This window comes from Fukomys damarensis, unplaced genomic scaffold (genome assembly GCF_012274545.1).
Source record: "Fukomys damarensis isolate Sample0158 unplaced genomic scaffold, DMR_v1.0_HiC HiC_scaffold_18, whole genome shotgun sequence".
NCBI lineage: Eukaryota > Metazoa > Chordata > Mammalia > Rodentia > Bathyergidae > Fukomys > Fukomys damarensis.
In genome coordinates this window covers 36358927-36375459 of record NW_022900930.1, presented here as the reverse complement: position 1 = coordinate 36375459, position 16533 = coordinate 36358927, and the positions used below count along the sequence as shown (strand labels likewise).

Here is a 16533-nt window from a genome sequence, read left to right as displayed (position 1 = left end):
CAATTCTTTTGCATTTATTCAAACCTGTTTTGTGAACTATTATGTGATCTATCTTGGAGAATGACCCATGTGCAGCTGAAAAGAATATATATTCTGATTTTGTGGGGTGGAACACTCTATAGACATCTAATAAGTCCATACGTTCAAAAGCTTGATTCAGTTCTAGTATATCATTGTTGATTTTTTGCCTAGATGATCTGTCTAATTGTGATAGTGAGGTATTCAGATCCCCAATACAATTGCATTAGTGGTTATTTGGTTTTTCATGTTACTTATTATTTGTTTTATATAGTTGGGGGCATTTATATTTGGTGCATATATGTTTATGATTGTCATTTCTTCCTATTGGATTGTTCCCTTTACAAGGATGTAGTGGCCTTCTTTGTCTCTCTTAATCAGTTTTGGTTTGAAGTTTGCTTTGTTTATGAATAACATTGCTACCCCTGCTTTTTTCTGGCCTCCTGTCGCATGTAGAATTGTTTCCCATCCTTTCACTTTCAGTCTATGGGCTTCTTTTTGCACTAGGTGTGTTTCTTGTATAGAACATATTGTTGGATTTTGCTTCTTAATCCATTCTGACAATCTATTTCTCCTGCTTGGTGAATTGAGGCCATTGATAGTTACAGTTATAACTGAAATGTACTGACTTATTATTGTCATGTTATTGTCCTTTTGTTGACTCTTTTTATTTTTTGTCCGCTCCCTTTAGTTTCTTGCCTTGGCTATTTGATTTGCTCTGTTGGGCCTCCTGGTGTTGTGATCTTCATTGTCTTTTTCTAGGATATTGTTTAAAATTCTTTGTAGTGCTGGTTTAGTATTCATGAAGTTTCTCAAGTGTTCTTTGCCATGGAAGTATCTTATTTCTCTGTCCACTTTGAAAGAGAGTTTTGTAGGATACATCAGTCTTGGTTGTAGTTTGTTTTCTTTTAGGACTTGAAATACCTCACTCCAGGCTCTTCTTGACCTGAGGGTTTGTGTTGAAAAGTCTGCTGTGATTCTGATGGGCTTTCCTTTGCATGTGATTTGTTTCTTTTCTCCTACTGCTTGTAGTATTTTGTTTTTCTGTTGGGTTTCTGGGATCTTGATTATTATAGATTTAGATGTAGATTTTTTTTTTGTTTGTGGCTAATTGCTGTCCTATATGCCTCACTTATCTGTATGTCTAATTTTTCCCCTCTGTTTGGGAAGTTTTCTGCCATTAATTCTTTGAACAGCTTTTTAAGTCCTTTGCATTTTCTCCTGGTACTTCATGGACACTTATCAGTCTTATGTTATTGTTCTTTGCATCATCTAGGAGTTGTTGGATCAATTTCTCATGTTTTTAAGAGACCTCTCTTTTCATGGTCACTGTCTGCTATCTTATCTTCCATATCTGAGATTCTATCTTTGCAATCTTTTTTTCTGTTGTGTATGCTTTCAATAGAGTTTTCAATCTCCTTGATATCCATTTGAATCTGTTTAATGGATTCCGTTTCTTTCCTATGTTGGGTGTTCATTGTTTCCATTTCTTTTTTATACTGGGCCTTCATGGCTTCTATTATGTTCCTAGGCTCATCTATGTTTTTGTCAGTTTCTGTGCTGGAGTCTCAAATCATGTCTTTCATTTTGCTCACCATCTCTATGGTTATCTGAGAAATAATTTCTGCTTTGAATTTTTCTAGAGCTTGACTGATCAGTTTGTTTACTTCCTGTGCTGTGAGTTCTGAGTGTCCTGGAGGTTCACTATCTGATTTTTCATCTTCCTTTTCCCTACTCTTTGCCATTGGTGGACTGGAAGTCTGTTTGTGTGGCTTGCTTAAGTGTTTTCACATCTTTATTTTTACTGTTGGGTTGCGCTTGATTCAATCTCTGGGTCAGCAAATCTTCCTGATATCGTTGCATCCCAGTCTTTGATTCTCTAATGACTGACTTATAGACATTCTCATTTTCATAATTGAGAAAACAACTCATCAAATCAATCCCTATCCTTTATCCCTATTGATATAATTAGGACCATAATAGGATCAAACACCACCCTTTATAGCCCGCCATGCCTCTGCAGAGTGCATCCAAGGACTGGCTCAATCAGGGGATCTAATAGCCGGGGGAAGGGAACAGTGCTCAGAGGCCCCCATGTGGCTACCCTTCTGGAGCTATGTCAAAGCCAATCACTGGTACCCGCTGGAAACGGCGCAGCTCCAGAAGAGGCCCATAGTTCAGGCCAGGTCGCACAGCAGAGGTGGCTCTGAGTCCAAGCCACGGCGATGATGCCCATGGTTCTCTTTTTCTTGGCAAATGATGACTAACTGATGTTACAAAGTAGACTTTAAAGAAAAATCCATGTGATAAACATATATATCAAGTTCTTCCTGGCAGTTTTATCACAAAATATATCACTATGGCTAACTGTGAGAACTCTAAGCTGGAATCAAGTGTCAACAGTTTTACTTCACTGTTTAAACTAATATGAGCTTTATGTATGAATTGAGATCACTATTGAATATCTCATGTACATTTAAGATTAGTGCATATAGAATATTTAAAATATTGCCATATTTTTATTCAATTTTTTACAATACTATTAATACCATTTACTAATACTTGTATTTCCACAATTAATATATGCCTCTTACTATTATCATTGCATTTCACTAAAGAATATGGATATTCACATCCCTTATGGGTTTTTTTTTGGTACCGGGGATTGAACTCGGGTCCTTGAGCTTCGCAAGGCAGGCCAGCTAACTGCTGAGCTAAGTCCCCGGCCCTCCATTATGTATTTTAAGATTGTTAGAGTAACTGGTATCATATACTGGTTTCCATATAGTTGCATTAGGATAATGCTTCAGAAATGAGTACTAAGTGATGTTTGTAAAAGTAGAGTGGCTAGAGGTAAAATGTTCAGAGCAGTGAACCTATGATCTCTTAGAAGAATCTATCAAAAGGCACCAGAGTATATGTTCAAATCAATGACAATTCAGGACTTAAGGCAATAATGCAGATAATAATAATGGATGCAGAGCACTGTCAAATACTTCTTTTCCAACTAATAAGAATTTTAGAATATTCACTAAATTTTGTATCTTTTGCTGCTAAGTATAAAAATGATTTGGAGAAATGATGGGAGCAAAAGACAATTCTCAATATAATATGGAACTAATAAGAAGAATACATGCAAGTAGATCAAAATCATTTAGATTTGGATTTATGAACATGTTATTTCAAAGAAAAGTGTGTGAAAAGAAATGTCAGCTATCCAATTTTCATATTGCAAAGGAATTATATCAAAATAATGAAGGAAATTAACATATAAATTATTTAATAAAATTATATAAACCCTGTAAGTCATTATGCTTTTCAAAAAAAAAATCAACTGTCACATACATATAGTTAATAATTACATCCTCAAAAACACATCAATTTATATTTAGTAAAAATTTGCTCTAAACTTACTTATTTGAAAGTGCTTATTCAAAAATTTTGAATAGACCAAGAAATGAACATATATCTATATTAATGTTATTGAAAGGGAGATACTAAGTAATTAACAAAGCATATTCCTGAAAGTGAAGTAAGGGCAAGTAACAGGTATAGAATGAGAAACAGTGTGCCCACTTAAGTGCAACAAAATATTTTCCAAAGATAAAAATTCTACAGTATACCAGACTTTCTAGTATAACTCATGAACATACCTTATGAAAACAAAGTTGAATTTTTTAACATAATACAATTTGCAAAAATAATTTAGTCACTAAAATAATATAGAAGCAAGGCATTCTATTCCCACAAAAATGGAAGGTGGAATTATTTGTAATTGAAAAGTCAAAATTCACTAACAAAAACAGTTTTCAAAACAGTCTCTTAAAAATATCACATAATTCTCATGTTTAAAATCAATTTTCACATACTTCATTTTCCTTTCTGAAAAAGAAAAATTATTCATGGTTATAAATTACTATTTCCATAAATATGTGCACATTTAGATATACTAATAATCAATTATAAAGGGTGAAATATGAAACACTAAATTTCTCACACTAATATTCCATACATATAAATCTTAATCAAGAAAAAAATACATAATCGAAGAGCAAAATAATTAAAATTTATGCATGTGCTATATTTTCCCTGAAATAAAAGTATGATTCATTACTTTTTAGTTTTGCAAATTCAGCTGATAAAAATATCATTTCACCTCTAACTGATAATGACATCTAACACTAATATGTAATATTAACAAATAAAGAGCATATTAATTCATATCTTTTGAATGAATAGTTGTTGGTCCACAAAAAATATATATTACATTAGAAGTTCTCTCTTTATCAGTCTCCAGGGAATTTATGGTGCCCACAGCAGGTTGAACATTTAAAACTCATAAGTGACTTCAAGCTTATTTATCATGTAAAATTTATATTCACTTGAATGGCACTATTCTGGCTCCTAAAAACTCTTCACTGGGTTATTGTCATAGTTTTATTAAATATGGTTCAAATCTATGTAAAGCAGAGGGGTGGATTTGAATGAAATCAATGTTAAATCTCTCAGATACAATATTAATAAAGGTGTGATATAATTCTAAAACACTGGAGGTATAGTTTTATAAATTTAAATATTTTACCCTTCAGGATACTTTGCAGGTGTCTTTTAACTTCTTGCTGTATTTCAAATGACAAAATTAGAAAGTCATGTTTTCCCAGTCACTGAATACGAAAGATTATATATTTGTGCTTCAAAATATCCTCCTTTGGGTAAGGATGGTGGGCGTTAAAAGGCAAATCAACATTTAGAGAGGAAAGCATTCCTTACAATTAAACTCTTTTCAGTTACAGATGTTTATCTCACATATATAACACCATATGAAGGGCATAGTGACCTAAATGTCCTATTAAATTATTTTCATATCTGAGATATTATTATATAGTTATCCATGCCATTCTTCTGATACTCAGTGCTTTAATAAAAGCTTTTCCAAGTACATGGTCATGATAATGTATTGGGGTTATAATCATGATCAAGTCCATATACCCGAGCCAAAAATCAAACGAAGCTTGAATTTTAAAAAGTTCAAATAGAAAGAGTGCACATCTATTTCCAATAGAGGATATTCCAACTGCAAAATATTCTCAGCTCAAGCAAAGTATTCAGAGAAAGAGACATGGGAAAATAAAATACTAAATACAAACATATAGCATATCAAACTTATAATCATTATACATCACAAATTATATATCCTTAGAACTCTGCATACAGTCACTAGAATTAACAAATATTAAGAGCAATTAACATCATGCCTCAGTTATGGAAAAATAAATGACAAAAATAATAAAACACAGTTTGTTGCAATTTAAAATGGATTATCATCATATCACAATGTATGATGAAAGTTTCTTTAAAGCTCACGTTATTCTGGTTTATATACTTATATATTACATACTTATATAATATATATTATTATCTTTGAATTCATATATAGGCATATTCATATATAGGCATATTCTTATGTATATGAATTTTGTTTTTGGTACCAGGGATCAAATTTGGGACCTTGCACTTGCAAGGCAGGTGGCAGAACCACTGAGCTAAATCCGTGGCCCCTGTATATGAATTTGAAGACAATAACATAAAGGAATATGATAGTGGAAGACATAAAAATCATCTGGGAAGCTTTTCAGTGTCTATGCATAGAGTTCTGTCCCAAACAAATTCAAGCATTATCTCTGGAGCTGCATTTGGCAACACGTATAACCTATTCCCTTACCTCAATGTGCTCATGCTTGTTTATGCATGTGTGTACAAGTAAACACATACACGCACACACAGTTTTATAAGCAATGCTCACTTCTAGGAAATTCACCATGGTTTAGTTCAACTGCTAAGCACTGGATGATTAAATATGACAGAAAAGAATTTAAAATAATCTACTGTTGTCTTCCTCAGGGAGTTTACATTATAGCTATCCTACTCAGTTGTAAAACATTACTGTCATTTATGGATTGTGCTCACTGCAAGTGAATACTACAATTTACATAAAGTGACAAATATATCCATGGTCTAACACACATGCTGCATTGGGGAACAATTCCCAGTTCTTACTGAAGCTTGACAATCCAATCAAAATAGAGTTTGCCTGAAGTAAAGAAACAAAGACCTTCATTTTTTGTGTCACTTTCAGGAGTGATTACCTCTCAAATAAACTCGAACAGAGTTATATTTTGATTTTTCTGGCAGAACTGAATTTCAAAGAATTCAGAAATCATTGGCTTTTTTTTAAAACGAACGATTTTTGAATACAGTTCGAGGATGTCACTCCTTTTCTTAACAGGAAAATATACAATGTTACAAAAATACTTATGAAAAACACGATTATTCTAATATATTTCTCAAGTGAACCTATTTTTCTGTAATTTGTTTGCCTTTCCATGTGTAAAGCTTTTACATTCTCTGCTCAAAATTTCTAGAAAAAAGTATCTCTGAGGGTGAATATCAGTGAAATATTCAAAATCAGTCACTTTGTCTAACAAGCAATAATTTGAAAATTGTATCCTGATTATACTTTTTAACTAAAGTCTTCCGAAAAACCCCTTTACCATATAATGCCCACCTCCTGCCCGTAATATAGTTTAAGTTACCTAATGGTGATATCATATATAACTTCATCTGTGCAGCTGAAATACAATAATGAAGAAACTCAGGATATGCAGAACTCAAAATCATGAAGGAGGGCCTGAAGACCAGTATTTGTATTCTGTCCTTTCTGTGTGTTCCTGAAACCAAGGCTGATAATATCTGGCCTCTGCCTAGCTTTCGTTTCAGGATTACCCAGGTAAGAAACTAAAATCTGTCGAGCAGGCTACTTCATTGACCATACTGAATATGGAATTTAGAGCTCACCATTACTCTGCAATAAACCACAAGGACTCCAAAGCTTGCTCACACTACCTTATCATGATTTTCATCCTCTATTGACAAAGAATAGTAATTTAAGAGCCAGAAGATCCTGTGCCTCCTTCATCAGTTTTCTATATCCAACCCTGAAGGTTTCAGGTAAGAGGTTATAAGTGTATATTCCTTTCTGTCACATAATAAAATAAACTCAACAATGTGAAGTTTTTAAAAACAACTAAAAATTGTTAAAATTATGAACTGACTGTATTGGTACATTTTAGATATGCAATACAGTTGCATTTATTATTGGTATATTGGACCTTTACATGACTTATTTTTGTTCTTATTTTTTTCCCCACTCTCCCATCCTCCCTTTCCCCCTCCACCAAAAACTCCTAAATATTTTAACAACGCGTGATGTCAACTAGGAAGGCAAGGTAATGTAATAAAAATGAACGGATATAATACAAGCACAGATGACACCAAATCTAGCCTTTGATGTTAAATAAACTTGTAGGCTTGCTATACATTTCTGATAGTGTTCTTACCCGGTAAAGTTTTTTTTTTCAGGTGAAAATGAGATGATATAGAAGATGATATTAAACTTTTTAAAAGGAGTGCAGTACCAGTGATGGACACTACCGTGAGTGAGCTGCATACTCTTAGATTGACTTTTCATATTAAAACTCTGAGTTTGCACATTAGCTCACAATAGCTTGACTGAAGAGCCAGCATTTTGCGGGTGGAAAAGGAACAACTCCCACACCACTGGTTACAGGAGAGATCTCAGTGATCCTTGGCCCTGTGATGTCTTGGAAGGCAAGACAATAGCGCAGCTAAGGGCAGCATGACTCATACACAAAACTTCTGGGCAGGAAGAAATTAATCTGTGGGAAAAATCAATTTCTTCCTAATCAATGATCTGTTCCTCCTAGAATGTCTTGTTCCCTTGTGGCTAGGACTCTGCTGGTGTCAGTCTCCCCCACTCCATTGTTCCCTGCACAGCCCCTTGTCCCTTAGAGGATCTGTATATTAAAACACAAACAAACAAACAAACAAACAAACAAACCCAAAATAGGGCTGGGGATTTAGTTCATTGGCACCATGCCTGACTCAAAAGCGCAATGTCCTGAGTTCAATTCCTGGTACTAAAACAAAAAACAAAAATAAACCCAGAAGCTGCATGTTCAATGAACAGTGACGAGCTCCAGGAGACAGTCTTAGCCTGCTAAGAGCTTGGGCCATCCTGACTCCTCCATTTACGTATTAAGATCGGTCTCTTTTTTCCTGCCACCTTACTGTTGGTCAGGTGACTGGGGGGTCTTATCAGCCTTCAATAATACCAGATTGCAACACCTATTGTTGTTATAAAAATAACTTTTTAAACTGTTATTTAACAGCCAGCTAATATTATTCTGACATCTTCCAAAGAAGGAACAAAGGAAACCTTGGTTTTACTATTTAAAAGATCAGAGTATTCACAATTTTACTATTTCACACTTTAAGAATTCTAATATTTAAAAGAAGGGAATGGAATTAATGAGAAAATGAAAAATAATGTAAACAAAGTCTTTATAGATAGGGAGGGAGGGAGAGGTTGAGGGAGGGCAGGGGAGTGGGGAAAAATAAGAACCAAGATGGATTATGAAAAGGTACAGATTTATAACAGTGAATGTCATTATATTGTTTGCATTAAATGTACCAATAAAATTAACTTTTTAAAAAAGAAACTAATATGCATTGACATATTCTTAGCCAGCAGGATTATTCATTTTATTTTAAAAGTTGAATCAATAAATCAAATGGACAACCACATTGAAGAAGCAATCATTTTAATTACTTACTAATAAATATGCATTGCTTATTTTATATTAAACGAATGTGGCTCTCTTTACCTGGGAAGAGTAGGAATGACCATCGGAACCACACACAGGGCTGGTGTAGACCATCGGGCACTGACTGCAGGGTGGCGATGTGAGCCCCTTCTCCTGCTTATGACCTATTCCTGCTTCTTTCATACTGTTAAAAAACAAAACAAAACAAAGCAAAGATAAGAAAGAAAACTCCCATACCTCATGCATTTAAAAACACATATGCATATTAACATTTCTTTTCTTCCCTGTAATACAAAGTCTTTTAGATGAATCAGCTCAGGAACCTCTGTTCTCATTTTCAGTGCATTAATCCACACAATGTTCGTTATAATTTCAGTTTCACGTCTCTCACTGTGCCCCTCAGAAAACAAGAATATATTCCTTAAAATATTCTGGTAGTCACATGTAGACTGTGGTTAGATTTCATTGTGTGGATTCTTTGGTTTTAAAGCATAGTTAGGAAATGCGTTTTTGAGAGCCACCGGAACAGCAGCCCTCCTCCTTGGTAGTACAGGGCTCTGGCATCCAGTACCCTCTTCGTGCTGCCCCTGTAATTCCCGTATGAACAATATGAAAAAGACACCTAATTGATTTGGTACTTAAAGACAAGAGCAGCTTACTTTTAGTGAAAACAACAATACAGAAGTGTGATTTTCTAGCACCTCCTAGTAGTTAGAGAGCCAAATGAGTAGGTTTAATGATAATACATCCCCTTTTGTGGAGTAGGAATTTCTCAAAATGGATCTGTTCGGCTTTCATCTAAAATAACTTGGGAAAACTCATTATCTTTTTCCTAAGTTTAAAATAACTTATTTCTAAACTTCATTTAACTGCTTTCTTTCTCTGTTTGTGTGAACAATTTACCTGGGGCTGGGAAAGTTTTGAAAGGAAAACAGTAGGAGATCTATAGGAAAACATTTAATATTTAGAATAACTCAGTATTCCTTCTTAATTTTGGTCTATGGAGAGAGTAATTAGATGCCTTGTCAGGATGATGTTTTACTAGAAAAATTTGACTTTTCATAAAAAAGTCAAACTTAAGAAAATGTAGTTCTGATATTTTAATTAGCATTGTAAAGATTTTCATTGCAGGAAAATAAATTTAAATTTTCTATTGCAAATTTAGTAAAATCTAGATGGAGATTAAGATCTTTCTTCCTCCCTCTCCCTCTCCCGCCCCTCCGTCCTAAATATAATTTTTATAAAGACTTCCAGAGCTCCAGGGACATTTTCTTCATTTCAGTTTTGTGAAATACACTAAATGGCAACATTACAATTTTGGTGTGTCTCATAATTCATCCCATAATAGATACAATTGGGAAAATAATTGTAGTGTTATTTCTGATTGAACAACTGGCACAGGACACTGAAAACTCTGAAATATTATTTTATACCACTTCAAAATTGATAAGCTCGGAAGGGTAAGGGAAAGCTAATAAGGGAAAAGAAAAAAATATGAGAAAAGAAACAAAGGGTTTGTAAATGGGGAGGAGAGGAGGGGTGAAGGGAGGGCAGGGGTGTGGGGAAAAAATGAGAACCAAGACCTGTCATGTAAAGGTACAAGATCCCAATGATGAATGTAACTATACTGTATCCCTAAAATGTACCAATAAATTCAATAAGGAAAAAAATTGATGAGTTCCAGAAATTCAACAAACACAAAATATTAGCACTGTGCATTCTGTTCATGAAATAAAAACAAGACATAAAATTTAAATAACTTTTTTGTTTTTTGGATACATTAGGAGAGGTATTACCAAGTTTGGGTTTCTAATCAATTAAAAGTGTTTTCTAAGAATTTTATTGGTTAATTCTACAAATTTACAAATAATTACCAACACACTAATATGCATCAATGGAAATAAACATGGAATGTATGACCTTTATTTTTTTTTAAATAGAGTACTTATATTGAGAAAACAAAGCTTTTACACTTGAAAACTAAACCAACATTATAACACAGCATACACTTGGGCAAACAAACTGATTTACTATCAGGGCACAAGCAGTTCTAAGTCACGGTGATTATTTCTAATGCAGCAGCTGGGCAGGACTCAGGCAACAGTGGGGCTGTGTGAAGCTGTGTAACTTGCACATCTTGCAGACCACGTACAGTGCACTCCTAGCAGTGATATGTGCTCCTTTTGTCCACTTGAAAACCATATCTCTGTTCACCATGGACGGGAGCTTTTCATTTACAGAGCCCTGTTATCCCAAAGTATCTTGTGACTCAAAATTTGCTTGGTTTGGCATAAGCAACACTCCCAGAATTATGTGCTATTTACATCCTTGTCTATTGAAATATTTGTGCTTAAGCAAGATTAATAGAGTAGATGTGGCTGTAACCGAAAATATCTAAGATTTCATTAATACCTGCATTATATTTAATATGACAGCATATGTAAGTAGAGTTTATCTTCTGCTTTTTAGTTAAATTCTGAGGCCATATTTTAGGGAGGATGATGTGTTTTCCAGAGTGACATTAAGTCAGGGAAGAATCTTACAGCCCAAGATGGACCAAAAAATGTGCTTAAGGAAACATAGCTCGGGTTACCATCATGGTTACCTGGCAGCTGTAACTGGAAAATGACAAGTGAAAAAGTAGATCTGGAAGAGTATCAGTAGGCATATTATTCTGTATACCTTAGGTACAGAAAAGGTCTTTGCCATTTGAGGGAAAATCTAATTTTTTTTAACATAGAAAAATTAATTTACTGTTAGCTTGAATTATCAAATAGAACAATAAAAATTTCTTCCATTACTGAAATTCAATACTCAAAGTGACCAAAACAACAAGAGAAATAACTCTTCCTACAAGAATTTTGAAATATATGCCTTTAGAACTATTTTTCAAAGAGATTTTGTTTGAGCATTTGAGTTAACATTTTATCTACTTTGTATTGGCATCATGATTTCTTATAGGAAGAAAAAAAAAAGTTTTTGAGTCCAGGGAAAGGAAATGTTAAATGATAATGTAAGATAAGCAGGGTCACTTTGTTTTTTTTCTCAGAATTTTCTTTTTTGAATTTTCCCATACAAAGCACTAAGTTAGTTCCTTATCTGTATAACTGTTATGTTTCTAATTGCTGGAAAATTAAAATGACAAAGAATCTATACTATTGCTAGTGTGCATTTACATGACTCATTCCCAGGAAGTTGAGTTATACTATCTCCTTATTACCCGAAATAGTAGTGGCTCCAAATTAACTTTCATTCTAGTATACTTTATCCTCTAGTCTTCAGTACATATTTTTGGTGTCAATTTCATATGAAAACTCAACCATTTCTTATTTCTCTGATAATTTCAACATCCAATCAATTAAAATCTAGTTTCTTTTTGGTTACTCGTGTTATGCATCTTCATGGTATAATGTGAACTAAAGCTCCATGTTTTGGAAGCGTACAACAATTTGGGGAAGAGGATGGATGATGTTATCTAAATGATTAATAGAGAAAAAAGTAAATTTGATTTGTTTCACATTTAACCTTATCATTAATCAGTCTTGAGAAGTTAATAACATCCCATCTTCTTACTTTCTTCACTTGTACAATGATAGCCTTCATCATTATGTATCACTTGATACTGGGCAATCTATGAATCTATCAATCATTTATGAAACCACTTATATGAAAGCACTCAATGGCACAGATATTGCATACTGGCCATATGTTAGGATTTTAGAATGTAATTGAGTGTTACCAAGTGACTTGATTGTATCATCATTTGGTGAAGAATGAGGTTGACTATGGCAAAAAATTACTAATAAAGGTCAAACTGTTAAGCATAGCCATTAACATATGGTGAAAGATAGGCATGAACAGGGCTTTGTCATGTGATCACAGATGACAGAAGGTAAGTGACGCTTCCACGCGATTTTGATGAAAATACATTTAAAATTAGATAATACTTGTACTACAATTTTGAAGTACATCAATAAATCATAAACAATGACAGCATAAGTGAATATTTATTTTTCTAAAATATTGTTGTTCCTGCATTTGACTTGATATATTTGACATTCTCAGTTACCAAGGGCTTAAAATGCGAACATAACAAATTAGCCAATAATATATTATATATTCACCTTGAAAGGGAATAATCAGTATCTATGTTAATTTCTTAGGCATAAAGTATTTGTTCTTTTTCTATATGCACCAATATTAATTCTTACTGATAGCTTCAACACAAATTGACTTTAGTCTAATAAAACAATATACAAAGTAATACAGTCATGATGTGATATCACAACTAATGGAAACTTGAAACATTTCTTGTTCGCTCAATATATGTAGCATTTAAATTCTTTTACGTAATTTAAATTCTTGCAGTGTTGTGGTAAAATTCTTTCTTAAGGCAGGTCTGCCAAGTCATGTTTTCTTCCCTGTTCCCCAGTACTCCCCAGAAAACAAAGCTTCTCCCTCTGTCTGTCTCTCTCTGTCTCTCTCTGTCTCTCTCTGTCTCTCTCTGTCTCTCTCTCTCTCTCTCTCTCTCGCCATGGGTCTTAGGAAGGACAGAAGGCATTAGCAGGATGCAGCAAAATATCTTGTAAGAGGAACAGAATAAATTATTTGAAAATTGGATAGAAAACTTCTTAAAACTACAGTAACTACTAATTACTTTAAATGATTCTGCACTCTGTGTGTCAGTAATTTGAGCACTGAAATAAGAGTAAGAACCATGTATCATAATTTAAAATATTCTGAGTATAAAAATTTATACTACAAAATAATGTTAACAGCATAACTATAAAACAATGAATATTATATAAGTTGGCGTAGTTTAATCTGCAATATGAATAAAAATAACCTATTGTACATATTTTATGAAGAACAAAGTTTCCCACAGAAAAGTCCATTTCTAAACATATTTTAAAATGATGTGCTAAGTAAGAATAATAAAATGTATCTTCTAAAGATATTTCTAACACAAAGTGAATATATCCTGATAACTGATTAATGATACACTTTCATCATTAACTATGCTTTCCAAGCCAACAAACAGTTGTAATATTATCAAGAAATCAAAGTAGATAGTGATTTAGAATACCTGCTTTACAGAGGAATAAAATTAAATTCTGATGTTTTAAATAGAAGCAAACAATTTAAAATGAGAATTGTTTTTGTTGAACTAATCTTAAAACAATGTTTGCAGAATCATGCTGCTACTTAGAAAAAGTACAATTCCATCTAGACTTATTTCAAGGATCTATGCATTTGAATGTTGACCACAATACAATTTAGGGACAGCAGTTTTCTAGGGATGTTTCACTGATACTATTCTAAACCTCTATTACATCAAGAGATTTGAGTTATGGTGAAGTTATAATGATATCTGAATAATATGCACTATGAAGTAACTTCTTTATAAATAGTAAGGACATCTGGAATTACTGAGGACACCAAAAAACAATTTAAAAATGTGAAACTAGACAAGTGTTACAGAAGCATATTTATTTATGATGTCTTTTCCAATGTGAGCCCAATGGATTGAGTGAGCCTCATAGGTGTAGGTGTGAAATATATAAAGTGTAAGTATACTGAATTCAGGTTGTGATGATCTAAGGCTTTACTGTTTTTGCATATTTAATCCCAAGCATTATTTTCATTAACAAAATATTCTTCAATTATACTATGGAAAAATTTCATTCCATTGCAAATGATCTTTCTTGAATAAAATATGAAGCATCCTTAGTATAGTCATGGACTACAAATGCTGATAAATCTATTTCCATCAATTTACATGACAATAGATTGGAAATTCATGATCCTGTTTATGCCAAACCAACTACTTAATTAATAACTCCACATAATTCCAGTTTGGGGAATAAGTATTTTTATGCTTTATGACTCCCCAAAATAAAATATTATGAAACAATGCATTGGGAATTGAGCACAGTATTTTAAAAAATTCCAGTCTAGAATTCCATACCTGTTCATAGCCTAAGATGAAATAAATACATATATTGTAATATCATGTAATTTCATACAGTGTGAATCATACTGTAAATTGTGAAGGTAGGAAGATAAAAACTAAGAGGTTAATGACCTTCCTTGAGATTCTGGTACTTGTAATTGGCAGAAATGGACTTAAAATGTCTTCTTATTTTATCGTTCAAGTCATTTCTTTAACAAATGTTCAAATAAAAGTTTAAGTGCCACAGACAACCCCATTCTAATATTCAATGTAATTCTACATTAGTCTTGACTTACAGATTAAAAATGACTCATTATCTCATATTTTACTTTTAAAAGTATGCCATTGTCATATATTATCTAAAGACTATCTGCAACTAAATTTGAAATTTATATAAACTTAATTGAACAATATAACTTCATTTCTATAAATCTTTAAGATTAATTAATGCATTGTTTCATTTTTAATTTGAATTGATAAGCGTATTTCTAATCCAACATGAGCATATGAGAAGACTTACCAAGTTTAAATTACTATATTTAGCACAACAATTAGGGCCAAGCATGGTTATACACAGCAGTAGTCCCAGCTACTAGAGGCTGAGGCAGGCGGATTTCAAATTTGAGTCCATCTTGTGTTACTTAGCAAAACACTCTAAAAATATTAAAAAGGCTGGGGATGTTGTTGAGTGATAGAATATTGCTGGGTTCAATTTTCAGGAAGGCAGATAGAAGATGGGGGGGTAAGACATTAAATTAAATTAAGAAAGTCCTGCTTTTTCATTTATTAATGTTCCCCAGTAAAACAACCTTTGGATCATTGATTATGTAATTCTTTAACCTTAAGTAGCTCTGTAGTGTCAGCACTGAGGAAAGTATGAACTAAGGTGTGAGTTAACAAAAAATGTGATTCTAAAAGATCAAGGAAATTCTATATTTGGAAAAATACATTTACAGTTTAAAAATAACAGTGACAGGTATGAAATTTAAAAGGAAAATGATATTCCAGCTAAAAGAAGATGATTCGTAATGCAATATTTTTCAACAGACATGAGAAAATACTTTGAGCATTCAAAATATATTTCATGTTTTTAAAATGTCTTCACAAAAAATTCTTTTGATTTTTGTACAACTGTAAACACCAGGAAATGTTTTTAACTGTTATTCAAAAACTAGCCTTGACAGCTTTAACAGAAGCATTTAACAAATAAATGCTGCATTTTATTTAAGAAAACAGTCATTAAAGGCCAGCCAAAGTTCAGAGAAGGAAACATAGCTTTTCTTTCATGTGCTGTCTTTGTGGAAGTCATAATTATTCATTTTCTCATTGCTTATTGCTTTATTGGAAAAGGAAGTTATAGAAATAAAAAGGATAAAAAGCAGTTGTGTTTTTCTTGGGTACACTTTACAAGCTGAAACAAAGAATAAAGGGAACAAAACCTTCAGTGCATATTTATTATATCTGACAGTATATTTCAAGCTAAGAGCTAATTTATATAATTAAACAGAAAGCCTACATATTTTACTTGGAGGTACTTTTTTTCTCTACTATATTGTCTTCTATCCTAAAATAATTCCCTTTCAAATATGTGTTAACTCTACTGTGTAATCAGTGGTCAGATTTGCTAGGCACACAAATGTTCTTCAAGAAATGTCATCTAATAACTGGTACCATATTTAAAAGATAATCAGGAAAGCCTTCCAAAACTTTTCATCATTTTTACTTATTACTTGTTTTGCCAATTACTTCTCATCTTTTAATCATGGTCTTTTTTACCTTTTTAGAGAGTGTTCATTAGTTACTCATTAATAAATGCATTATACATTCAGGATCTCTTTTACATTTTGGCAATATCAGAAAGATAGAGTCACTGAATTT

General features: G+C 32.9%; 1 protein-coding gene across 6 annotated transcripts in view; it reads right to left on the bottom strand.

Annotated features, from left to right (window-relative positions):
* Spock3 (SPARC (osteonectin), cwcv and kazal like domains proteoglycan 3) overlaps positions 1 to 16533 on the bottom strand; it is a 381013-nt gene that overhangs the window by 134172 nt on the left and 230308 nt on the right. For all 6 annotated transcript variants that reach the window (XM_010629857.3, XM_010629856.3, XM_033765453.1 and 3 more), the window contains one exon: positions 8763 to 8886. In XM_010629857.3, the coding sequence (XP_010628159.1) occupies positions 8763 to 8886 (124 nt within the window). The remainder of the gene's footprint in view (positions 1 to 8762; positions 8887 to 16533) is intronic.